At 41.2% G+C, this 25,899-nt stretch overlaps 1 protein-coding gene across 2 annotated transcripts; it reads left to right on the top strand.

Annotated features, from left to right (window-relative positions):
- The first annotated feature begins 17 nt into the window (after positions 1–17).
- ALKBH1 (alkB homolog 1, histone H2A dioxygenase) lies at positions 18–24,977 on the top strand. 2 transcript variants are annotated; one of them, XR_009223724.1, is made up of 7 exons: positions 18–200; positions 2,507–2,615; positions 7,156–7,318; positions 19,675–19,765; positions 22,625–22,818; positions 23,792–24,522; positions 24,716–24,977. XR_009223724.1 is itself a non-coding variant. In XM_058567459.1 (6 exons), the coding sequence occupies exons 1-6, from the start codon at positions 18–20 to the stop codon at positions 24,219–24,221; spliced, it is 1,170 nt and encodes a 389-aa protein (XP_058423442.1). In that variant the 3' UTR covers positions 24,222–24,977. The 2 variants fall into 2 exon arrangements, 1 of the variants encoding a protein (XP_058423442.1); XM_058567459.1 differs by having other exon boundaries at positions 23,792–24,977.
- The last annotated feature ends 922 nt before the right edge of the window (positions 24,978–25,899 follow it).

Raw genomic sequence — 25,899 nt, 5'->3', positions numbered from 1 at the left:
GGAGGCCGGGCAGCGAGATGGGGAAGATGGCGGCGGCCGTGGGTTCCGTGGGGATGCTGGCGGCGGAGCCGGGGGAGGACGCCTTTCGGAAGCTTTTCCGCTTTTACCGGCAGAGCCGCCCCGGGACCGCAGACCTGGGAGAGGTCATCGACTTCTCGCCGGCCCATGCAGCCCGCGACACGGGGCCCGGGGCCCACAAGGTACGGAGAGAGGAGCGGCGCGCGCCTCCCCGTAGCCTCGCCTCGCCTCGCTTGTTGGAGGGGCCTCAGTGTCCTCTTCACCTCTTTTCGCTTCCAGACTGACAGTTAGTGAACGATCCCTGCCCTCCGTGGGGGTTGAACTGCCCGCGATGAAGAGTTCTGCTGCCCGTCTCCATGCGGCCATTCCTGGCTGCAGCCTCCATCAAAAAATGCCTGGGAGTTGATGTTTATTCCTTCAATTAACTGTCTCTTTGCCTTTCTACTTCGATTTGTGTAAAACCCCCTAAACTGTATTCGTAGACGTCAGCGTACGGTCTGCAGCTTGAGAAAACCAACCACCCGAGTAATGCCAGAATTGAGAGTGGGGTCGATGTTCTTAGCTAAGCCGTTGTCCCTAAAACTGGTCCCTGTCTTCTCTGGGCCTTTTAGAAAAGGCATTGAAAGATCTGAAATAATCTCTCCAAGCTGAAAATAACCGGCAAACGAATCCAGGCACCAGCCATTATTTCTACTTTTCCCCATGGAAATTAAGAAAAGTAACATAAGGGGGGACAGAGAACACAGAAAATCACGACTGTAGTGTAATTTTCTTTACAATCGCTTTAACACTGAGGGTACCTGATCCCTTAATTTGGTGCTGTTGGTGTTGTTGACAGATCCCTTGGTGCTGTTGACAGATGGCTGGATGAGGCGTTCTTCTCAAGCTTAGTAATAGCTCTTAATAAAATTGGAATGCTATAGTAACACCGTATTTGTGTAGAACTCAGCTTCATAGAAACTTCATTTGTTAGGAAAAATGGTCTTAGAATTGTCGAAATAACATACAGAAAGTTTGCACCCCAAGAATAATATACTTGACTCATGGGAAAGCCTGTCAGACCCTCGTTCAGCTCCTTTTGCCTGTAATGTGCCTATTACTTACATACTTTTAGAATGTAAGGCACCTGAGAAGGGGGTATTTTGTCTAGCACAGTACCTAAAACAGTAGGCACTCAGTAAGTACACTATGTATTGAGTTCATAAAAACTTGGGTATTTAGTTCCCCAGCTCAAAACAGATTGGAAAGAGCAAATTAGAGAGGAAGAAAGTTGCTATTACAAGACACCTGATGAGAGCAGTGGAGAAAGTGATGGCTGATGGTCTGGCAAAGGATGAAGCAGAAAAACTTTTTTAAGGAACTGAGAGATTTGGTTCAGCTTAGCATATGGTGGAATAGGTCCTCAAACTTACTTCATATCTGAGGATGTTGCTGAATTACAGTGAAGTATTAAGTATGGTCTGTTTAAGAAATCATTACAAAATGTTTAAAATGAAAGCATTTTCTCAGCTTCTAGGGACCTAGAGTTAGCTGGTCAGGACTCCCAGAGGGTTCCAAATAGCCATTTTATGATAGAGACTGGTTATACACCAGCCACTTGGTATTTTGTCTGGAAGTCTCCACATTGGGGAAGTTAATAGGATAAGGGATCATATCTCTTTGGAAGAGAAGGTTTGATTTATTCTAAGGCAAACCAGACCGTAAGTTTATTATTCATGGAAGAATAATGGTTTTTTTCCTAAAAAATTTACTGTCCTTACTGTAGTGACTGCATATTGGATCTCTTAACCAATTTAGTGACCCATCCATAAGATGCTGTTACGTGCAAAGAAAAATTCATGAGCCCCTGAAAAACTTAATTTCAAATTAAGTAATTAACAAAGGCAAAAAGTTCTGAGTTTCAGTTTGAAGTTTCATCTAAAAGAGAGCAAATATTGTACTTTTGCAAACAGGGTTCCCAGTGTTTTATTGAAACGTTTTTTTCACTCTAGTTGGAGCACTCTCTTACCATACTCTCACCCTCCGCCACATGGTATCCTCAGACCTCTGTTTAAACACCATCTGTATACAAGTGCCTCAGAAGCATTATTGGTAGCCCTAACCAAAGTAGACAAGCATCGTGACTCAAAGTATTTCAGTACACCAAACACCTTTCATGATTCAGAGTCCTATTATAAATCACAAAGGTGTGGTATCTTTGGAAAAGGTAGTCTTGAAGGCCAAAATCAGCCTGCTTCTCATTACTACTTATCCTAATTTTATATAGCTTTCTAGTGTTTATTAGTATATAGATGAGGAAACTGAGGCTCTAAAAATTGAATGACTTATCTAAGTCTTACATCGAGTAAGTAGTAGAACTAAGTTTAGGACCCCAGAGTTATGACTCCTAACTTTGCCCCATACCAGAAATGTCTTGAGAGGTTTGAGATTCTCTGAGTTGACCTGTAAACTAGCTTTAGCCCTCTGACTTCTGTTTCCTTCCTGCCAGGTGGTCAGATCTCAGCTAAGTGTGTCCTCAGTCAGTGACCACGATGCACACAGAGCAGGACTTCAGCCGGTCAGCAAGTGGCGAGCCTATGGACTTGAAGGCTATCCCGGTGAGTATACCTAACCTCACAAGGCGAAGTCACCCAGTCATTTGTCTAATTTCAGAGGAGGAGCTGTCAACAAGTAAATAGACAAAGCAGAAAACTAAACAGACAGAAATGTTCCACTCCCAAACCCCTCCTAAATTCTGCCTCGTCTAAGATTTCCATTTATTTAGCATTCCCAAAGGATAGAACAGGAGTTAGTAGTGCCTGCCTTACGTCGCAGAAAGTGACACACCAAGTACAAATCAAAAATTAGGACATTCGGGCCGGCCCCGTGGCTTAGCGGTTAAGTGAGCGCGCTCCGCTGCTGGCGGCCCGGGTTCGGATCCCGGGCGCGCGCCGACGCACCGCTTCTCTGGCCATGCTGAGGCCGTGTCCCACATACAGCAACTAGAAGGATGTGCAACTATGACATACAACTATCTACCGGGGCTTTGGGGGAAAAATAAATAAATAAAATTATAAAAAAAAAAAAAAAAAATTAGGACATTGGCTCTGGGCTCCCTGCCACAACTCTGAACCCTTACACGGGCAGAGGAACCACTTTTAATGATAGACTAATTCATAATGTTTACTCCATTCACAAAATTGCTACATTCTCAAATGGCGTAACAACAGCTTAAAGATTGTTGCTATCATCAAGGCTGAACATTTGAAAAGAGAACTAACAGTTAATAAGATCAAAAGTCCTAATAAACTAAATAATGTAGAATTTTGAATTTTGGTGATGTTGGATAACTCACTTTACAGATAGAGAAATTAAGATAATAATGAAGAGTGGGTGATGTTATTAACCTTTTTTCTAGGATCATGGGGTCATTGTAGATTAATTATTATGAACTACTTAGAAAATACGGAAATGCTTTATTTGGCCAAATAATCTTATATCTGTCATCCTGTTTCTTTCTAGAGGATGTAAAGTTAGCACTCACTTGTGATTTCAAATATGGATTAAAAACATAGGATTCCCTAAAGAGAAATATTAATTTTCATTGCGCCAAGGACCAGATCTGTTATAGCTCTTAGTACATCTTGACCACTGAAGTATTTGTTAATAACATGAGAAGGTGTAACAGCTTTAATACGTCCTCTAAAAGGCCTCATGCACTTTAGTTCTGTGTTAAAGAACTAAGACTGAAGTCACAAAAGAAAGAATTGAATGATGGAATGGCTTTTGTATACGAAAGCGTTGCTCTCCATTAGTTTGGGTAAATGAGGAGCATGCATCACCAGCAGTCTTTTATGCACTTTTTGTTCTCAAAGGTTGCCCTTTACCTTTCAGGCCTAGCTCCTGTTTTCAAGGCGATGTTTCTCTGTTGCTGTGCCTTAACACGTTGTTTCGACTACAAAGTTATCAACTCCACTTTGGTTTCCTATTGTCCAAGTTGGTGTACTTGCGTTTTGAGGTTTTCTAGGATTTTACACTTAAGCCACATCATTGAAGTGGTACTTCATTATGTCCTTAGAGACTTTATTCTGTCTTCTCTGCCATTGTAACCTGCAATTTAATAGAAGTATAACGTCCTAAACATGGGAGATAACAGTCTCCTCTTTCTCTGACTTGATCAGAAGAATTGTGTTTACCTCTGGATCCTGTTTATTCTAAAGGAACCTGAGTATACCACAACCTGTCCTTATGAGAGTGAGTGGGCAGGTGAGGGGTCTGAAGACCAGAAACTGAGTGTAGAGAAGAGTAGACTTGAGGGGAAATATGACAGCGTCAGATATTTGAAAAGTTATCATACACTGGAAGGGATGGGAAACAGTGCATACCAGTGGTTAAGACGTAGGTTCTGATGCCAGGCTACCTGGGTTCATGTCCTAGCTCTACCATCTACTACTGTATAATCTCGGGCAAGTTTCTTAATCTCCATTGGCCTCAGTTTCCTCATATGTAAACTGTATAAAAATGGTATCCACTTTATAAAGTTATTACAAAGATTAAATGTGAGCATACATGTAAAGTGCTTAGGTCAGAGCCTGGCACATAGTAGATGCTCAGTAAATGTTAGCTATAAAGCTATAGGTATTTATTTATTTTTTATGTGTGTGAGGAAGATTAGCCCTCAGCTAGCATCTGTTGCCAATCCTCCTCTTTTTGCTGAGGAAGACTGGCCCTGGCCTGATGATATCCGTGCCCATCTTCCTCCACTTTATATGGGATGCCACCACAGCAGGGCTTGACAAGCAGTGCGTGGGTGCGCGCCGGGGATCCAAACCCGCAAACCCCGAGCCTCCGAAGCGGAGCGCGTGCACTTAACTGCTACGTCACTGGGCCAGCCCCCTGGCTAGAGGTATTTATTGAGAAGAATTAAGAACTGATTTGGATGGGGCCAGCCCGGTGGCGTAGCGGATAATTGCGCGCGCTCCGCTTTGGCGGCCTGGGGTTCGTGGGTTTGGATCCCGGGCGCACACTGATGCACCGCTTGTCAGGCCATGCTGTGACGGTGTCCCATATAAAGTAGAGGAAGATGGGTACGGATGTTAGCCCAGGGCCAATCTTCCTCAGAAAAAAGAGGATTAACATTGGATGTTAACTGAGGACTAATCTTCCTCACAAAAAACAAAAAAGAACTGATTTGGGGTTGCTCTATGTGTCGGAACCTAAGACCAATGCTTGAAAATTAAAGTCAGGCAAATTTTAACTCAGTAAAAGGAAGACAACAGTGTTGTCTGGAATGGACTGCCTAAAAGTATATTAAATTTCCTGTCACTATTCAAGCTTGGAGTAGATCAGAGGTAGTCTTCCTTTAATCTGATATTTTGCGGGGGTGTTACAATCTTTATTTTGTGAAATAATGGTAATAGCAGATGGTGGCGTTGGGTGTTTCTTCATATCTTTTTCTTTCTTTCATAATATCGACAGTCCTGTCACTCTCCTAAATTATTTGGAGAATTTTACTGATACATGAAATATAAAAATGACCTCAACATTTATAAGCAAATATTCTCAATCCTGTCCTCCAACTTTAGAGGAAGAGGAGTCCTTCAGTTCAGAGCCAGTCCCTTCACCTTTTTGATGCCACCTCTTTCACCTCCTCCAGCTTTCAAGACAATGCTCTGTTTCTTTCCTTTCTTCTGTTTTCCACCAGTTCCTCTCTGCTAACTCTTTCCTCATAATCTATAAGCATGCTTAGGTCTTTCCAAACCCTAAAAACCATAAACTCTCCCCTTGTTTCTTTATTCTTCTCTGACTGCTCTGCAGCCTTTGTTTCCTTCCATAGCCAGGGCTTCTAAAAGGCGTTGTCTGTATAATTGTCTCTAGTGTCCTATCTCCAGGTACTTCACAGGGACAAAGTTTTTCATCTCTCTAATTCTTAAGAAAGTACGTAGGGCCAGCCGCATGGCTTAGCGGTTACGTGCGCACGCTCCGCTGCTGGCGGCCCGGGTTCGGATCCCGGGTGCGCACCGACACACCGCTTGTCCAGTCATGCTGAGGCCGCATCCCACGTACAGCAACTAGAAGGATGTGCAGCTATGACATACAACTATCTACTGCGGCTTTGGGGGTAAAAAATAAAATAAAATAAATAAAAATAAAAAAAAAGAAAGTACGTGGTATGTGTTTGTTGAAAATCTGGTGAATGAATCCTTACCATGCCTAGGATTCCAGTTAAATATTGTCATTCCTCTTTTACAGAGGAGAAAAATGAGGTTAGATTACTTTCAAGTCACAAAGATCTTAGATCTTTTCAACACACATGCTGTTGGCATTTACATTGTGCCGTACTGAGCAGACGTACAGACTGTCCTTTTTCCGTGTTATATCAGTCAAGAGGCAGAAATCACACCAATTATTTTAACTGAGATAATTTAATATAAAGAATCGTTAGCCATGGGTCAGCCCCGTGGCTTAGCGCTTAAGTGCGCGTGCTCTGCTGCTGGCGGCCCGGGTTCGGATCCCGGGCGCGCACTGACGCACCACTTCTCCGGCCATTCTGAGGCCGCGTCCCACGTACAGCAACTAGAAGGATGTGCAGCTATGACATACAACTATCTACTGAGGATTTGGGGGGGTGGGGATAAATAAATAAAATCTTTAAGAAAACAAAAAAAAGAATCATTAGCCAGGTAGTAGAAAATAGGAAAGGCAAAAAGGGAACACAAGATATCACAAAGGTAGTAACTGCAGGAAGCAGCTGTCACGTCTAGAAGTGATGATAGCTGGTGAAAATTTGAGGGGTGACTTGGGCAGTCTCCATTCTAAAGTGTGCTTTGGGATAACACAACTGACAGTTGTGGAATATTTGTTTCTCTTGAGAATAACCCAAAAAGCCAGAGATATTTGCATAGTGGTAGATGTCTAATGTTCGTCATCAAAACATAGCTTTTCATTAACTTGAAAGAACTCTTCTTCCTCTAAAATTCAAGGATAGGCATGAGAACATTTGCTTATAAGTGTGGAAGCCACTGGAAGCGTGAGCAAAAGGAGATGGGGAGTAAATAATAAAGTAGTGGGTATAAGGGTGTCAACAAAAGTAAATTATCCAAATAACTGATGGAGAATTTCCTCCTCTCCTTTTTTTCCCACCCATCTTTTGTATAGGATTTATTTTTATCCCAAACCCCTTCCTCCCAGGTTACCAGTGGCACTGGGTGAAGCAATGCCTTAAGTTATATTCCCAGAAACCCAATGTATGTAACCTGGACAAACACATGACTAAAGAAGAGACCCAGGATCTGTGGGAACAGAGCAAAGAGTTTCTGAGGTAAGTCTTATCAGTTACAATAAAGTGTAGTATTCAGCTCAGGTCATCACAGATGTTTAAAGGAACTACTCTGTAGCAGTGCAGTCAGAGTGACTGACCTGTTTATTTTTCCCTCGTTTCCACGTAAATATAGCACGGTTATATTCCCCGGGAACATTTGGACAGATGTTGTGACAGTTACATTAAATTGAGATCCATTTTAAAGATTTGCTTATTATAGCTTAGATATTGAGTTCATCTTCATTAATCACCAGATGATCCATTTTCATTCAGCTACAGCCCTTTTTTCTACTTCAAGTGAGTTCCTTTGAAGTCTTGTATCCTGTAAAATAAGTAACACTGAAAGCTCTTTACTTCTGCTCTCCTAGATGAAGTCAGTGCTACTAGCTGTTTGATGGTAGGTCAGTTGTTCTTCATAAGAACTAATGTTTGTTCCTTAATGTTGTTTCAACATTCATTCATTCCACAAATATTTATTGACGGTCAGTTGTGTACTAGGCGTGATGCTAAGCGTTGGAGATACAAAGATGAATAGGACACTGTCCCTGCAGCCAGGAGTGCATAGTCTGTGTCAAGAACTCAGTGTCAACAGCAATAATTATAATAGAGTTCAGAAAGTATTACAGTAGGTATTTAGAAAAGTGCCGTGGGGGCCAGAGGAAGAAATAATTCTCCCAGGCAGTAGGGAGATGTCAAAGAAGAAAAAATTATTTTTTAATTGGGTTCATCATCCTCTTTTTTTCTGTCCATTTGAACTGGGTCTTCAAAAATAATTAGGAATTTGCTGGTCAGAAAAGCAAGATGGCTGTTTTGGGTAGAGGAAGCTGCCTGAGCAAAGAGGCAATATTTAAGACAGAGTAAGTCGTTCTATGAGATGGGGGCACAGGATGTGCTCTATTGAGTTTCTGCTATGTGTCAGATACTGGGCTTAACTATTAGAGAGTCAAAAACCAGTAAGAGACAGTTACTGCCTTGAGGGAATTTGCAGGTTAGTCAAGAACAGAGACATATAAACATAAAATTAGATACAATTTGGCAGGTAGAGGGATACAGTTTATAAGATATTATGGGAATGGTCTCTTAGGTGGCTAGATTGGAGGTAGATTATGGGAAATGCTTCCTGGAAGTCATGGATAGAATCGGCAAGAGATGAAGCAGGAGAGGTGGGTTAGGGCCAGATTGTAAAGGGTTTAGTGATGTAGAGCACTAGTTCTAGAGTCACATTGCCTGGGTTCAGATCCCAGCCCTGCCTCTTACTAGGTGTGTAAACTTGAGCAAGTTTCTTAACCTTTCTATGCCTCATAGTAGTCCTTTCTTCATATAACAGTGTGAGGATTAAATAAGATAATATGTGAGAAATCCTTACAACAGCCTGTTGAAACCATTATACCAGCTTTGTGTGTTCTATTTGGACTTAAGTAGCTCTAATGGTGCAGTTTTCAGAAACTCTGTCATGCTAATTCTAATAGGGGAAATGGAAGATTTTCTTAAGTTGAAAAAGGAAAGGAAAACTAAAATTCATTGATTTTCTGTTAAAGCCTTCTTGGTCTGTGGGTTATAGTATAGGCGGGAGCAGTAAGGAAAACATTATTCTTAAGCTTTTAGTACAGTCGTGCACCACGTAATGAAAGGGCTGCGTTCTGAGAAATGCATCGTTAAGCAGTTCTTTCATTGTGGGAACATCATAGAGTGTGCTTAGACAAACCTAGACTGTACACCCAGGCTATATGACACTAATCTTATGAGACCACCACCGTATATGCGGTCCGTCATTGACCGAAAACTTCGTTACGCAGCACATGACTGTAGTGTCTTCTTTAGCACTAAGAGCAAAGGAAAGGAAGATCATAGTTGAGTGAAATTAGTCAAAGAGAGCTTAGAGTTTGTTATTAAACCAGCCTCTGTTTTCAAGTAATTGATTTTTTTTCCTTCTGACAAATGACTCTGCAGAAATCCCAGTTATCATCTTCTAAGATAGCTCAGATGAATCTCTTTAATAAATCATCCTGTAAACAATGGTGAGATACATTTTTTTTGTCTAATAAATTACCAAAAATAAAAAATGTGATGGGGGCTGGCCCTGTGGTGTAGCGGTTAAGTGCGCACACTCCGCTGCTGGTGGCCTGGGTTCAGATCCCGGACACCCACTGACACACCGTTTGTCAGGCCACGCTGTGGTGGTGTCCCACATAAAGTGGAGGAAGATGAGCGCGGATGATAGCTCAGGGCCAGTCTTCCTCAGCAAAAAGAGGATTGGCAGATGTTAGCTCAGGGCTGATCTTCCTCACCAAAAAAAAAAAACTGTGATGGTCATACCTTTGTTGTCAAGGGTTGGAAGAAATTGATGTGCTCAGACATTGCTGGTGACATTCAACATCTATTAGGGCCCTAGTTCTCCTGTCACTGTGTGATGTGTGTTTCAGTTTCCTCATCTGGGAAACAAAGGGATTGAACTGGATAAGCCATTCAAGGTGGTCAAATCATGGTCAGCTCGAGTCCCCTGGGCAGTACATGCCAGCTCTCCCCACTTTCCCAGAGCATATCAGAAAGGATGAGGGTCTGTAATTCAAAAAGATTCCCCTGGAGATTCTGATTATCTACCGTGACCTCCACATTGAGAACTGCTGAACTAGGGGACCCCTAAGATCCTTTCAGTTTTAACTTTCTAGGTTTCTGTGATCAGGGAAGAAGAAACTTTAAGTAGGAAATGAAGAAAAATTACTTGAACTTAGAAGCAAAAATAGGTCTGTTCACAAAATTAGGGCACCTCAATTCTATGCTTTGTTCAAAGTTTATTGTCAGTGAATAGTGTAGTTAGAGATTCTTGCACAAGAGTACAATAGTTAGGTATGAGCATCTTCATTGCAGCATTGTTTCTAACAGAGGGGACAAAATGAGAAACAACCTAAGTGTCTGTCAGGAGGAGATCAGGTAAATCAAGCATGACATACCCCGCAATAGAAAACACCCACTATGCAGCCATTATAAGTTCTTTAATCGAACCATCTTGCAAATATAGTACGGTCTACAGTCATAATAAATAAAATTATTTCTCAGGAACTCCATCACAGCCACCTTAGTCTAAGCCACCATCATTTACTGCAGTAGCCTCCTAACCAGTCTTCTGTGTCTGTTCTTGTGCCTCTTCAGTCTGTTTCTACATAGAGTATAGAAATCATGTCACTTCTCTTATAGTTTTTCATCTGCATACTGCAGTTCAATTCTAGTGCAAACCATCCAGGATCAGCACAGACATCACAAGTTAAGGGCATGGGCCCCCACCAAACTGCCCTCACTTCAGACATCAGCCACAAGTTTGGGAGATCCCCAGGCTACCCACACTTCTGACCAACTGGTTTCAAATTCAGATGAGTGCCCATGACCCCCTCAATAACTCACTAGAATGACTATAAAATTCAAGAAAGCATTATACTTGTGATTACAATTTTATTATAAAGGATACAAATCAGGACTATCCAATGAAGAGACACATAGGGCAATGTCTGGGAGGGTCCCAAATGCAGAGCTTCGGTGTCCTCTTCCTATGGAGTCAGGACATGTCACCCTCCCAAGAAACTCTCCCAGGCCTTAGTGTTCAGAGTTTTTATTGGAGTTTCACTACTTAGGCATGATTGATTGAATCATTAGCCACGATTTAACTCAATCTCTCACCCCCCACCGGTCCCCTGAGGTCCAACTAGTATCACTTGACTCAAAGGCTCAAATCACATTTGGTCTTTCTAGCTTGACAAACCCACAACCTGAGTCATCTTCTTAGCATAAACTCAGGCGTGGTCCTAAGGCCCACTGTGAATAACAAAGTAACTCTTCTCCTTCCCAGAAATTCCCAGGTCTCTCCCAAGAATCAGGGACAAAGGCCAGTCAAATTCTTTGTTATACAACCTCATCACGCTTAGAATAAAATCAGAGGTCTTTACCATGGCCTACAAGGCCTAGATGAGCTGGCCCCCAGCTGCCTCTCCAACCTCTCCTCCTACCATCCCATTTATTCCCCTCACTCTTTACCTTCTTGCCCTATGTTTTTATTTTTCAATGTATGGTAGTTACCAAATAAATATTTGTGGAATTAGTTAATGGATATTTTCTTGTGCCTTTTAAATTTTCTGAATGTAGCATCTATTCAAAAATAACTTTTTAAAGAATAAGACAAGGGGGGCTGGCCCGGTGGTATACTGGTTAAATTCGCACGCTCCACTTTGGTGGCCTAGGGTTCGCGGATTCGGATCCCAGGCTCGGACCTACACACCGCTCATCAAGCCATGCTGTGGTGGTGTCCTGTGTACAAAGTAGAGGAAGATTAGCACAGATGTTAGCTCAGGGCGAATCTTCCTCAGCTAAAAAAAAAAAAGAATTTAGCTTAATAATTTATGTAAAAGATGATAAAGGCCTGGAAAAGACATTGTCAACAGGGCTTGGTGACCAAGAGATTATGAGAAGTGAGAGAAAACAAGTTAGAATTATCCATGGATTTCTAAGTGGCAGTTAGGATAATACTGAGATTTTTGTTGTTATTTTCTCCAGTTTTTTTTTTCTTTTTGGTTTTTTTTGGGAGAAAGATCAGCTCTGAGCGAACAGCCGTGCCAATCCTCCTCTTTTTGCTGAGGAATACTGGCCCTGGGCTAACATCCTTGCTCATCCTCTTCTACTTTATGTGGGATGCCGCCACAGTATGGCCTGATAAGCGGTGCATGGGTGCACGCCGGGAATCCGAACCTGGGCCGCCAGCAGTGGAGCGCGTGCACTTAACCGCTACGCCACGGGGCCGGCCCCTCTCCAGTTTTATTGAGATATAATTGACAGATAACATTGTGTTAATCCAAGGTGTACAACATAATGATTTGATATATGTATATGTTATGAAAGTATTATCACAATAAGTTTAGTTAACGTCAATCACCTCACATAGTTACAATTTTTTTTTTCTTGTGATGAGAACTTTTAAGATCTACTCTCTTAGCAGCTTTCAAATATACAATACAGTATTGTTAGCTATAGTCACCATGCTGTACATTATATCCCCAGAACTTATTTATCTTATAACTGGAAGTTTTTACCGTTTGACCACATTTACCCATTTCACCCACCCCCACCCTCTGCCTCTGGCAGCCACCAATCTCTTCTGTTTCAGATTTTTTAGATTCTACTTATAAGTGAGATCAATACAGTATTTGGCTTTCTCTGTCTATTTCACCTAGCATAATGCCCTCAAGGTTCATCTGTGTTGTCACAAATGGCAGGATTTCCTTTTTAAGGCTGAATAATAGTCCATTGTATATACATATGCACCACATTTTCTTTATCCATTTGTCAATGGACACTTAGGTTGTTTCCCTGTCTTGGCTATTGTAAATAATGCTGCAGTTATTTATTCATGCAAAACAGTACACAGTTCCTCAGAAAATTAAAAATAGAACTACCATATGATCCAGCAATTCCACTTCTGGGTATATATCTGAAGGAAACAAAATCACTTATCTCGAGAAGATATCTGCACCTTCATGTTCATTGCAACATTATATACTAAGATTTTTAATGGAAATAAGTATTAGAAGAAGAGCAGAATGAGCAGAGACAATCCTAAGTGTAATTTGGGGCTTATTGTTTTTGAAATGCCTATGGAGTATCCAGGTAGAAATGTCTGGTATGCCTTTGGAAATATGGAATTGAGCTTAGGGGCAAAGTTAGAATGAGAGGGAGAGAGATGGGAGTTACACATAAGGGCCATAGTGAAGCAGTGAGAATGGATGTGATTTTTTTTTTTTTTTATAGAACACATACAGAGACAAGGCCGTTGGCCCTAGGAAGCATCAGCTCTGGGTGAAAAAAAAAAGTGCTATTAGAAACCAAGACAGAAGAAAAAAAAAGAAAACCAAGACAGGAAAATGTTTCCAGAATAAGAGAAGGGCCAACCATGTCGATAGACCTAAGATTTGACAATTAAGTGGTATAATTGAAACTAAGAAATTAGTTTTGGTAGAGTGGTGTAAGCAAAAATCAGATTGCAGTGAGGGGAGAGAGTAAGGGCGACAAATATTGAGTCCTTTTAGGAAGGTTTAATTGTGAAGGGAAGGGAGATAGGGAGCAGATTGAGGCGGAACGTAGGCAGGGTACTTGAGTGAGAGATCAATTTGGAAAGATGTTTTTTCTGAAGTATGTGGAAGTGTTAAACATTTTTGCAGATCAAGAGGAAGAAACAAGTGCAGAGGAAGACTTGAAAATATGAGGAGAAAGATGATTAATGGAGGAAGGCCTCAGAGGCTGTGTCAAGGAAATGGGAGATGGTATAGGTGGAGAATTGGCCTTCGTGGAAAGAAGTAGGACCACTGCTGAAACCAGGAGGGAAGGATTGGGTAAAGATTTTGAAAAGTTTAGAGGTGAATAGAGGTGGAGGGGAGCAAAGTTGAAGTCATTCCCTGGATCATTTGATGAGGCCTCTGTATTCTCATTGTCCTGGAAGGAACAAGAGCAGAACTGAGAACTTGAGATGAATGGTGAACGTGTGGAACAGAAGGTAGAAGATTAGATAAGACTAAATATTTGCAAGATAGCAAAAGGATGTTAGCAATTAAGGTGGAATTAGATGTTCATGTACAGTGACTGACTGGGAGGTTCAGGTTGAGAAGAGAGACAAAACTGGAAGCACTCAAATACTGAAAAAATGAAATTCTGGGGTCAGGAGATGCAACTTGAGGTTTAATGGAAATGAGAGACTGGGAAAAGAAGGACTTGCCAGAGGGAAATATTCAGAGTTGTGAAAGACACAATTCCCGAGCCTTTAAAAATGATTGAAAAAACAAATACCTGCAATAGGATTTTTAAGTTTTTTTATCATAAACAGTCTTCAGACTTTTCCTGTCCTGAGCAAGTATTTTTGCTTTCACAATGATTCACTAATGTCCCTTAAGGCAAGAAAGGAAAGGAAATACCACTGCTTAGTCATGTCACCCTAACTGCCTACTGCACAGAGAGTGGACAAGCAGGGCAGGAGTTCGTTTCCACCCAGATCCTCAGAATGGGTTCAGCTGAGAAGTGCCACAGAACGTGATAGCCGCGGGAAGTGCCAGCACTTACATAAAGCACTTACCCTGACAGAAAGTGAGCAGACGGCTGTGGGCACATTCACCAGGGGAGGGGGTGACTGGCACATCCCCCTGCTAGTGCCTGGGGGAGCAGCAGGGGCCAGGAGCAGAGCGTGTTTCTGTTTGCAGTGAGAACCAATAGTTAGGGTCATACTTGCTTGAAAACATTCTTTTGGATAATTGGATAAAGATTTAAAGTTACATTAGGGGCCGGCCTCGTGGCTTAGCAGTTAAGTGCGAGCGCTCCGCTACTGGCGGCCTGGGTTCGGATCCCGGGCGCGCACCGACGCACCGCTTGTCCGGCCATGTTGAGGCCGCATCCCACATACAGCAACTAGAAGGATGTGCAACTATGACGTACAACTATCTACTGGGGCTTTGGGGGAAAAAACAAAGGGAGGAGGATTGGCAATCCATGTTAGCTCAGAGCCGGTCTTCCTCAGCAAAAAGAGGAGGATTAGCGTGGATGTTAGCTCAGGGCTGAGCTTCCTCAAAATAAATAAATAAATAAATAAAAATAAAGTTAGGTTAGATGCCAGAATATTCCCTGTATTCCTTAGGGTGGGTGTGGCAGCTCTGTTGGCACTGAGCCTTCTTGGCCTCCTTTTGGACAAGTCAGGTTAAAAAAGAGAACAGCCCACTCCTGTTCATTAATCCCTCGGTATTTTCTGCTTGAAAATGATCTGGGAGCGTGTTAAACTTCGTTTTGGCCTTAGACAATTCACAATGTTCAAGAGCAAATTTTTTGGAATCTTTGTTACCCAAGAGGCCTATTTAGGGACCAGAAGGGTCCCTAAGTAGTACTAAGACAAGAAATGGCTAGCGTTGGCCAATCCTGTTCTCACATCTTGAAGGCAAGTGTTATAACAGTTGTTGCTACTTTCCTTCCAGAAATTCTATACAAAGGCAAGAATTGAAATCAAGTTTTCAGTAGAGGATATGAAATGAGGGGTGGAATTTTATACCGACATGGGTCTAACACATTATACAAATATATATGTAAAAATTCTCAAAATGGCACAAACACTCAGTGATCACAACTCTTCTTTCACTAAGCAAGTCTTAAGCCTTTTTTTTGTTTTCTTTTTGTTATTAATATTGGGCATGGGGCCAACCCCATGGCGTAGTGGTTACGTTTGGCGCACTCGAGCAGCCGGGGTTCAGATCCCGAGTGCAGACGTAACACCGCTTGTCAGCCACGCTGTGGCAGCAACCCACATACAAAATAGAGGAAGATTGGCACAGATGCTAGCTCAGGACAAACCTTCCTCACAAAAAAGAAAAAAAGACTGGGCTTACTGCTTTTAAAAGTAAGACTCATCTGGCTTTTTACATCCTTGGACCAATCCCCCTCTATAATATAAAGCAAAGCCCAAAGCCTTTCTTACAGTGATACAGTTAAGGTAGAAAAGAGATGTTCTTTTGATTTCCTAAAAAAGGAACTAAATTTTAAAAGGTATATTACAGGGTGGTTCTAGTCATGCTTGGTTGTTACTATAATTTTCATAGTTTTATTTAATAATACCATAAACCTCTGTTAATTATAATAGTGTATGCCCTGTTCTTGAAGAACATTAGACTGACTCTTCTGATGGAAAAAGCAGCTTGTTGATGCCATATCAAATGTCTAAAATACCATCACCTTCTGAATTATTTTCAGAGCTGCAATGTTGTTATCTTTATTTGTTCACATTGGTGTGGTTTTGATATATTATAATAGTATGAGTTCTTCATCAAGAATAAAATGATCTCTTATTGAGCCAGAAAGAGATGGAGGTGTTTTGTTTTGTTTTGTTTTTCAAATTTTGGCTAGAATAGTGTTTCTCAAAGTGTGGTCCCTGGACAAGCAGCATCGGCATCACTTGGGAATTGACTAGAAATGCAGGTTAGAAATGCAGTTTCTTAGGCCGCACCCTAGACTTGCTGAACCAGAATTTATAGGTCTAGGCCCAGCCAATGTGAGTTTCAACAAGTCCTCTAGGTGATTCTGATGAGCATACAAGTTTGAAAAGCACTTAGCAAAAACTAAGTGGGGTACACACAAATTCTATAAAAGCTTTCTGCAAAGCCCTTCTCTTTGCCATCTAGATACTCAGGACACCATCTGTTTTGAGTTCTGGATTCCATTTATACACTACTGATTTCAGCATCTTCCTTTTCTCCCTCCTTGAAAACACTTAGCTCCGGTATACATGAAATCATCATCCTTTTCTTCAGCAGAATTTTCTCCTGTCTTGGAAATTGTCTTTTAAATAAGGAATTCAGTACCAAATAGTATCTTGGAAAGAAAAATAAATAGAATGGATCACCTCTGTAGAGTAGTTGTGTAACTCTGGAACTACATTTATATTACTGTTAAACACAAGAGTCATGAGTCCAGAAATAAGACGTCGTACTTATTTTTCTGTCTCAAGGCTACTAAAATAGCATATGTTCTCCAGAGGGGAGCATCAGGGAGTTCTTTTATTTGTACCTTTAGCTGAAGAAACATTGGTAGAACTCAGGTTGTCTTGGGGCCGGCCCGGTGGCACAGTGGTTAAGTGCACGTGCTCCACTTTGGAGGCCCGGGGTTCGCCGGTTCGGATCCCGGGTGCGCACCGACACAACGCTTGTCAAACCATGCTGTGGCAGTGTCCCATATAAAGTAGAGGAAGATGGGCACAGATAATAGCCCAGGGCCAATCTTCCTCAGCAAAAAAGAGGAGGATTGGCATCAGATGTTAGCTCAGGGCTGATCTTCCTCACAAAATAAAAAAAAAAAACTCAGCTTGTCTTAATAACTAGATTGCAAGTTTTTTAGTTTTTACACACAGAAAATTTAAATAATGAATGGTGGTTATATGTAGTGTTTACAGCAGCTAGTTGCAGTCACTGGCCAAACCTACATATCTTTTCTTTTAAATTGTTAATGGTTCTGTCTCCTGTTGTGCCTAAGACCACACCCAAGTTCAGTATTCACCAGGGGCACTCACAGGATGCAGGATGTAGTTGCATTCTTGGATAAGAGTTATTACAGTGAAAGAATACAAAGCAAAATCAGTGAGGGGAAAAGGTGCCTAAGAGCAAAATCTAGGGAAAACCAGGCTCAAGCTTCCGGATTGTTCTCTCAGTGAAGGCATACAAGATGTGCTTAATTTTCTCAGCAACAAGTTGTGACAACATGTGTGAAATATTATCTACCAGGGAAGCTCAGTGCCCAGGTTTTTACTAGGGCTGGTCACATAGGCAGTCTCTGCCTGACACGTACCAAAATTCCAGACTCCCAGAAGGAAGACAGGTGTTCAACATAAAACATATTGTTTGCACAAACACTTTAGGCACAGTGAGCCACGGTTCTGGGAATGGCATGAACCTCCCCCAAATCCAAGTTTCAGATGCCCGCCGAGGGCCAACCTTGTAAGCGGGCCTTTCAAGGTTAGCATTCAGATCGGCTAGGCCTCTTTTCTGCACAGCTGTCCTAAATAAATCAGTGTTGTTCCATTCCTTTTAGCTACTGGTCTTGATGTATGTCTGTGTCACAATGTCCTTCTTAGAATGTAAACTCTGTGAGGACAGATAGCATCTATTCTGTAAACTCTGTCAAACGTCAAGATGAGTGCCACTTACAGTGTGAGCCTCTAATAAATCCTTTGCTTCTGTTCATGCTGTGTGCCTGTACTGCCTACTGCATCACTCCCTTTTTAAATGCTGACCATTCTTCACTGCCATGCTCAACTCCCAACTCTGCCAGGAAGCCTTTATTGATTACACAGCTGACTTGGAGCTCTCCTTCATCTTAAATTCTAGTGGCCCTCAAAGTCTTGTGCTATTCAGTTTAGTACTAGATTTTATACTGCCTTGAATTTTCTTTTTTTTTTTTTATTTTAATTTTATTTATTTATTTCTTTCCCCCAAAGGCCGAGTAGATAGTTGTATGTCATAGTTGTACATCCTTCTAGTTGCTATGTGTGGGACTTGGAGAAGCGGTGTGTCGGTGCGCGCCCGGGATCCGAACCCGGGCTGCCAGCAGCAGAGCGTGAGCACTCAACCGCTAAGCCACGGGGCCAGCCCTATACTGCCTTGAATTTTCCCCTCATTTCTTATACTTGTCTGTCATCTCCTGTCAGAATATAAAATCCTTAAAGCAGTTTAATCTTTTAAACAGCAGTGGTTCTTGGACAAAAAAAGTTTGATTAATGATGTAAATTACATAGAAAAAAATAAATAAAAGGATTAGGCCTAGCATTCTTGTATTTTTAGATATTTAGAGGTAAATCAAACAAACAAGCTTTCTCTTTAGAAAAAGAGTAGTTCATTCCGTAATTTGTTAAGACAAGATATAATTGCAGAAAGGGCACCTCTCTATTTTACAGAAACCGCCTGTGGTTTGAACAAGAGGATATCAGAAACCAAATCAATTACAGTGGTCCTTAATTGTTAGCTAAGCCTCAATTATCCCTATGTATATGTATAACCCTATGTTATACAGGGTTAAAGAAGTCATGTTAAACCACTTATTTTTGATTGTATACTGTGTTTTGCCAAACTTTCCCCCAACCAGCAATTCTGGGAAGCCACCGTCATTACTGACATAGTGATAGCTGTGATTAATCATACCCTACTTTTAGCAAACCAAATTGAACATGTTCTGTTAGCCAAATTTTCAATTACCCATAATGCTCTTGGTCCCATTTCCCATGGACAGGTTAAAGACTTTTCTGTTGTCATTCTTGGTTTATCATTGTTGAGATGCTGAAGACTTGCCATTTAAAATTGATCCCATTTAGCAGAGGATTTAGAACCAAGGACTAGAAATTAGAAATCCTAACATGTTTTTTAGTGTTATTATATTTTGGTCAACTCATTTATCTGTTCTAATTGCCCCTATCAAGATCTTGGCTTGGAGCCAGCCTGGTGGTGTAGTGGTTAAGTTCGTGCGCTCCACTTCAGCGGCCCGGAGTTCACAGGTTCGGATCCTAGGCACAGACCTATGCACTGCTCATCAAGCCATGCTGTGGCAGGTGTCCCACGTACAAAATAGAGGAAGATGGGCACAGATGTTAGCTCAGGGCCAGTCTTCCTCAGCAAAAAGAGGAAGATTGGCAACAGATGTTAGCTCAGGGCTAATCTTCCTCAAAAAAAAACAAAAGAAAAAGAAAGATCTTGGCTAACAGTTTATATACCATGGAATACCAAATTTAGACACCAGGGTCCGTACAAAGGGCTGTTGCTTCCATTTGAGGTAAATAAATCCTCTTTTGTCTCCAATCTTTGCAGGAATAAAGAAGTGAATAAACGGAAACCCCGAAGTTTACTAGAGAAACTGCGCTGGGTGACCCTAGGCTACCATTATAACTGGGACAGTAAGGTATTCAAATTTTCTTGCTAATTCCATTATTTTCCATTTTTATGCTTCTTGTGCCCCACGTAGTTGGATTTCTTCCTGGCCAAACTTCAAGTATCAGATTATGCATTTGTGGAAGGCTCTCGTTCATTTCTTCCCTCCTAAAATCCTCTTGATACAGTCTCTCAAAAGGAATGAATCATTTATCAAGAGAAAATTTCTTTTTCATATGACCCCAGGTTATATTTCGTCAGAAGTCATCAGTGCTTTCTCTAAGTAGGTTTCAGGGATAGATTTTTTTTAACTGCATTCAAGAGCAGTTGTCGATTATAATCTTTATTTTCATTATTGTTTAATGCTTGTTGACCATTTGTTTTCTACATAATGTCTGCTTGGAGTAAAAGAAGCTCCATATACTTCTGATGTTCTCTTTCATCAACTCACAAAAGAACTTTCAAGATCTAAATACCTTTGCCTGCTCTATAAGGTCTGAGCAGGAGAGATGGGAAAGAACGTCCTACAGTTAACAAAGTTCCGTGTTTTCTTGAGGTACCGTTTCTTCTTTCCTGACCTCTAAGCTTCAGAAAATGCCTCCTTTCTCACCAGCGGCACAGTGCCTCTGTCTCAAAGAGATGTTTGCCACCAAGTGGAAGGACTAATCGTAAGAGTAAACTGAATAAAACAGATTGGTATAGACCATGTTCCTACTAACCAGTTTACTTTCTAAACACTCTATAGTTTCAGTCAACCCAGCTTATTAGCAAATATATTAACTGCTCAAAATAATGATAAATGGTGTTCGAAAATATTCATGATATAATTCTTATTTTCAGTGATACACATTTAATGGAAGTCCTGATACCTGTGTTTGGGGAAAAGGCCATGTGATTTTCTTTGGGTTGGACAGCCTGGGTTTGAATCCTGCCTTCAATAAGGATAGTGCCGGGGGCCGGCCCTGTGGCGTAGTGGTTAAGTGCACACGTTCCGCTGCTGGTGGCCTGGGTTCGGATCCCGGGCGCGCACCAACGCACCGCTTGTCATACTGTGGCGGCGTCCCACATAAAGTGGAGGAAGATGGGCATGGATGTTAGCTCAGGGCTGACCTTCCTAACAAAAAACAAAAAAAAAGGATAGTGCCTACCTCTTAAAGTGGTTGTGAGAGTTAAATGATTGATGCCTCTACAGTGATTACAGCAGTGCCTGGCTGTCCTAAGCAGTTAAATGCATTAGGACAATAAATGTTAGCTTACTGTTTTTATGATATTATTTTTATTCTTGATATTGTTATTCCCCAAGGACCTCAAAGTTAGCCTCATTTACTAAGAAAAACATGGAGTGAAAATTGTCAAAAACTCTGAAGGAGTAATCAGAGAAAAGTGAAAGAATTAAGAAAGAAGAGTAGTGCATTGACAGTTTAAATAGGATCGAAAGCCCAAAAAGGTAATTAACTCATCATAGCAGAGGTGATCCAGTGCTAGTACAGCAGCTCTGAGTAGTTGATCTTCTGAAAGACTAAACTTAAAATGGTAGGGAAAACCTTAAAGTTCTCCAACTAGTTCTCCAAACTATTTCTCTTAGTTTTGAGAAATTAAATAGGAACTCTTCGTTGCAGTTCAGGAAAAGGAGAAGAAAAAAATAAAACAAAGATTCCAACTTAAGAGGCTTAACCATCCATCAAAGACTTGTTACTTTTTCTTTCACAAAGACCTTTAACCTGAAGTTAAAACTCACTTCTGGCCAAAGTAAACACATTCTCTTCAGAGCTGTGACTCTGTTGCTTTAGCTAGAATACATCAGGACGCTAGTGGAGATGTGAGACAAAAGTGGATTTTCTAATCACGTTTGAGGTTGATGAGCAAAGGGAACAGTGAGAGGGGAGCATCCAGACAGAGGAGGATGTCAGGTGCTGTGGCTTCCACAGCCAGGGAGCCCTCAGGCCCATCTGCAGGGGAGACTGTACCTCGTCCTTCCCAGGAATTGTACAGATTTTGTAGAGAGAGTGGGTGTTCTGGCCTTTGCGTATTTGTTTGTTTGTTGTTCGTTTAGAGAAAAAAGATATTTATGATTCTTCAGTGCTAAAAATAGAGGCAGTTCAGGGAGGTAAGTGCTGAAAATTACTTCCATTGTAAGTCCCTGCCTTGACCATGGTATAAGTCAGTTTCAGTTCAGATGTTTTGAGCGTCATCCCATCAGACTGATCAGTGAAATCAGCACTAAGCCATGTTGCAGGCTGAAGGGTCCAAAACCAAAGTGGCTAGAATATTTTTTGTAATAGTCTGTATTTTAGGATAGTTTCACATTTACAGAAAAGTTGAAAAGACGTTACAGAGAGTTCCCATATACCCCACACCCAGTGTTCCCTGTTATTAGCATCTTTCATTAGTATGGTACCGTTGTCTCAACTAGTGAACCAATAGTAATACATTATCATAGTAGTGAAGTCCATACTTGATTCAGACCTCCTTAGTTTTTAACTAATGTCCTTTTTCAGGATACCACGTTACATTTAGTTGTCATGTTTCCTTAGGCACCTCTTGGCAGTGACAGTTTTGAGTTGCCTTTTTACCTAGGAGAACTATCCTGCCTGGGATTAAAGTATACTGGAGAGAGGTCTAGTAATTGCTTTGTGTGTAGACTCCATGCAGGGTGAATCTGTCTGATTTATCGCTGCATAGCACAGTGCTGCCATGTAATAGGTGCCCAGTATTTTGAATGGCTCATGATTGGATTACTGGATGCTTCAAAAACAGGTGGATAAATCATGCTATGTTAATATGACATATAACCTAGATGATTTTAAAGTGGTAATTAATCTTATGCCACAGTTTCTTATTTTCCTGAGATCATTGTTTATTTTTCTTATTTTCCCTACTTTTATCAAAGAAATACTCAGCAGATCATTATACACCTTTCCCTTCTGACCTGGCTTTCCTCTCAGAGCAAGTAGCCGCTGCCTGTGGATTTCAGGGTTTCCGAGCCGAAGCAGGGATCCTGAATTACTACCGATTAGACTCCACACTGGGAATCCACGTAGACAGATCTGAACTAGATCACTCCAAACCCCTGCTGTCGTTCAGGTGAGTGAGTTCTAGGGATTTGGGATTACTTTTTATCACTTCATTCCTTTTTCTAAAGCATTTTTTTAAGCTAAAATAAATAAATAAAAACATTAAACTTTAAAAAATGGTTGGACTCCACACGGACAGATAGAACTGTTTGGTGGTTACCAAGGGCTAGGGAGGTGGGGGGTGGGCACGAGGGGTGGAAGGATGCACTTATGTGGTGACTGACAAACAATAATGTACAACAAAAATTTCACAAGAAAAAAAAATGGTTGGACTCTATAATGTTTCACTTCTGGGCATCTTAAAAATGCATCATAAGTAAAATTAGCTAGTTGTTTAAGAGTAATAACCAAGTTACAGTTAATATTTCTGTTTAAATTGCATGGAGTCTGCGTTTTATAATGAGAGGTCTTGTCAGTGTCTGTGGAAGTGACAAGTGGAAGGCCATAGGCAAAGTGAGCAACCTTTTTGAAACAGAGAAGAGCACAGCACAGAAGCCTGAATAATTTACTCTCCTTGTCTCCCTAAACACAAGTTTAAATTTATGCAAATACTGCACCTATATCTCACAAAAAAAGTGCCAGAACAGACTCTTTTATTAATTGCCTTATCTTTAAGTGAACAGAAATGATAAATATAGTAAAGGACTCAAATCATTTTATTGGAAGACTTAAGTCTTAAAGATGCATCAGTAAAACTTAAATGGGTAATGTTAAAACTAAATTTTTAATTTGCTTATTTAACTGCTTCAAATTTTATTTTGCATCAATCTTGTGGGCTATGATAAGTTTAACTAGCAGATCATGGGTTGGTCACTCATAGACACAAGCCAGAAGAGCAAGATCTTAGCACAGTTTAAAAAGGAGGATTGGGAGCAATAAGTATCGAGCTGAAATTGGAAAATAATGCACTTGGCAGGACTTTCCCAACCGTGGTTAGTAACAGAAACTTACTGTTGCGTATTGTTTTACTTATTTTTTTGTAGCTTTGGACAGTCTGCCATCTTTCTCCTGGGGGGCCTCAAAAGAGATGAAGCTCCCACAGCCATGTTTATGCACAGCGGTGACATCATGGTAATGTCAGGTTTCAGCCGCCTGTTGAACCATGCAGTCCCAAAGGTCCTTCCAAGTCCCAAGGGGGAAAGCCTGCCTTGCTGCCTAGAGACACCTCTCCCAGCCGTCCTCCCCAGAGATTCAGTGGTAGAGCCCTGTTCTGTGGAAGACTGGCAGGTGTGCACCAGCTACTTGAAAACTGCTCGTGTTAACATGACTGTCCGACAGGTACTGGCCACAGACCAGGACTTCCCTTTGGAACCTGTGGAGGAGAATAAAAGAGACATCACCACAGAAGGTGTCTGCCATCTGGATGACGAGAATAGCCAAGTAAAACGAGCTAGGTTAAACCCTGACAGCTGAGACTCAGAGAACCCATTCTTTGACTCAGGCAGGTCTTATAAGTAAATGACCATGCTGTTTTGTATTGCCATAGACTTTAGCACCAAGACAAGCCGAAAACAGAGACAGGGAAGGACTCATCATTGATCACACTGTTGCCTTGGAACCCATCCTGAAGAGTAAACTGATTAACCACTTTGCTCAGAGGAGTGTTTGACGTGGTCACTCCTGATTCAGCACTGGCACTAAGTATGTGAGAAGTCCAGGGAGGTCTGACCTTCCACGGCAGCGTTCTCAGCCGTTTTCTCCAAGGGAGGGAGAAGTGAGTTTCCGTGTCTATGGAGTCTTTAAATACCTCAGATTTTATTAAAACATAATACCCTTCCCTCCACGCCATCTGGTGATTTGTGGTAAAATTGTGGGTCCATGAACCAACCGTTAGTCTCGCCTTCTTAATTCTTCCAATCAACATCAAATTCTTCGATCTTCTCTTGCATCTTTTCTGGCCTTCACAGAAGAATCCTATACACATTAAGACAATGGAACTGGACATCTCATCCCCTAGAAAAGAAATTAATCACAGATCTCTCTCTGCCTAAAAGGTGGATATATGTAAACCCAAGCAACGGGGAACACTAGTTTCTCCAGATGTCTTTTAGGTCTCTCAACTCTTCCCGTTGGCTTTTTAATGCAGTTTTAATTGTTGGACAAACAAAGTCCCAAGGGTGTTTTGTAACTGTTTTCTCCATGAATAAACTGACTTGATTTTAAATTAAAGGTCTGTATCTGTCTTTGAGGGTTAGTGTATCTGAGATGAGTTGTTTTCCCATTTTTACTTGCTGTACTGTTCATGCTATTGAAGCCCTCTGGCTGTTGCTGCCCTACACCGTCCTGCTCCGCCCTAGGTATTCTTTGTGGCTGTCTCACAGGAGAGAATATTCCTTGATATTCTAGTCACTGCTGTCTTTTTTGATTGTAGACAGTTTGGAAAATGCATGAAGCACCAACTCAACTTACTGTACCCTGAGCTAAATTACTTTACATTTCTCTGGACCTCAGTTTCCTCATTCATAAATTGAAGATAATATTTACTACCATCTTCCTAGAGGGATAGTGATACTTCAAATGATAATGAGAATTTAGTGCTCCCTTCTAGAAACATGATGTGCCAATATTTTATTATTATATGTACTGTTAGGAACATCCCAGCTTGTTTTGTATGGACGACTGGCTGGAAGCCACTTTGATACCTGCTGCTGGGGACGTGACTTGCTGAATTTAAATTTCTCCTCTGTCCTGCCTAGGTCACCTAGAAAAGAACCTGAAAGCAAAAGAAGGCACCAAAGGGAAGATTTTCTTTTTTTTCTTTATTATTTTATACCAAAAATGCTAGAAAAGATATTCAGTATGACCTAGAATGTATGTGGTGTCAAGAGTGGAGTCACAGATGTTAGGCCTGGGGAAATTTTGCACTCTAATACTCTGCTAGTGGGAATGTAAATTGCTGTAACCTCAAAGGCACAGTTTGGTATCATGTGACATCCCAGTTTGGCCAGGGCAGTCCTGTATCATGTCCCCTTTTCCTATCAGAAGTGATCTGGTTTGATGATAAATTATATGGTCATCCTAACTATATTTTAAAATATATACCATTTGACCCCATAAATTTCACTTCTAGGAGTTGAGTCTAAGGAAGTAA

The sequence above is a fragment of the Diceros bicornis genome, chromosome 24 (assembly GCF_020826845.1).
Source record: "Diceros bicornis minor isolate mBicDic1 chromosome 24, mDicBic1.mat.cur, whole genome shotgun sequence".
Taxonomy (NCBI): Eukaryota; Metazoa; Chordata; class Mammalia; order Perissodactyla; family Rhinocerotidae; genus Diceros; species Diceros bicornis.
Note: the sequence above shows the minus strand (reverse complement) of the source record. Positions and strands in the feature narration are given on the sequence as shown.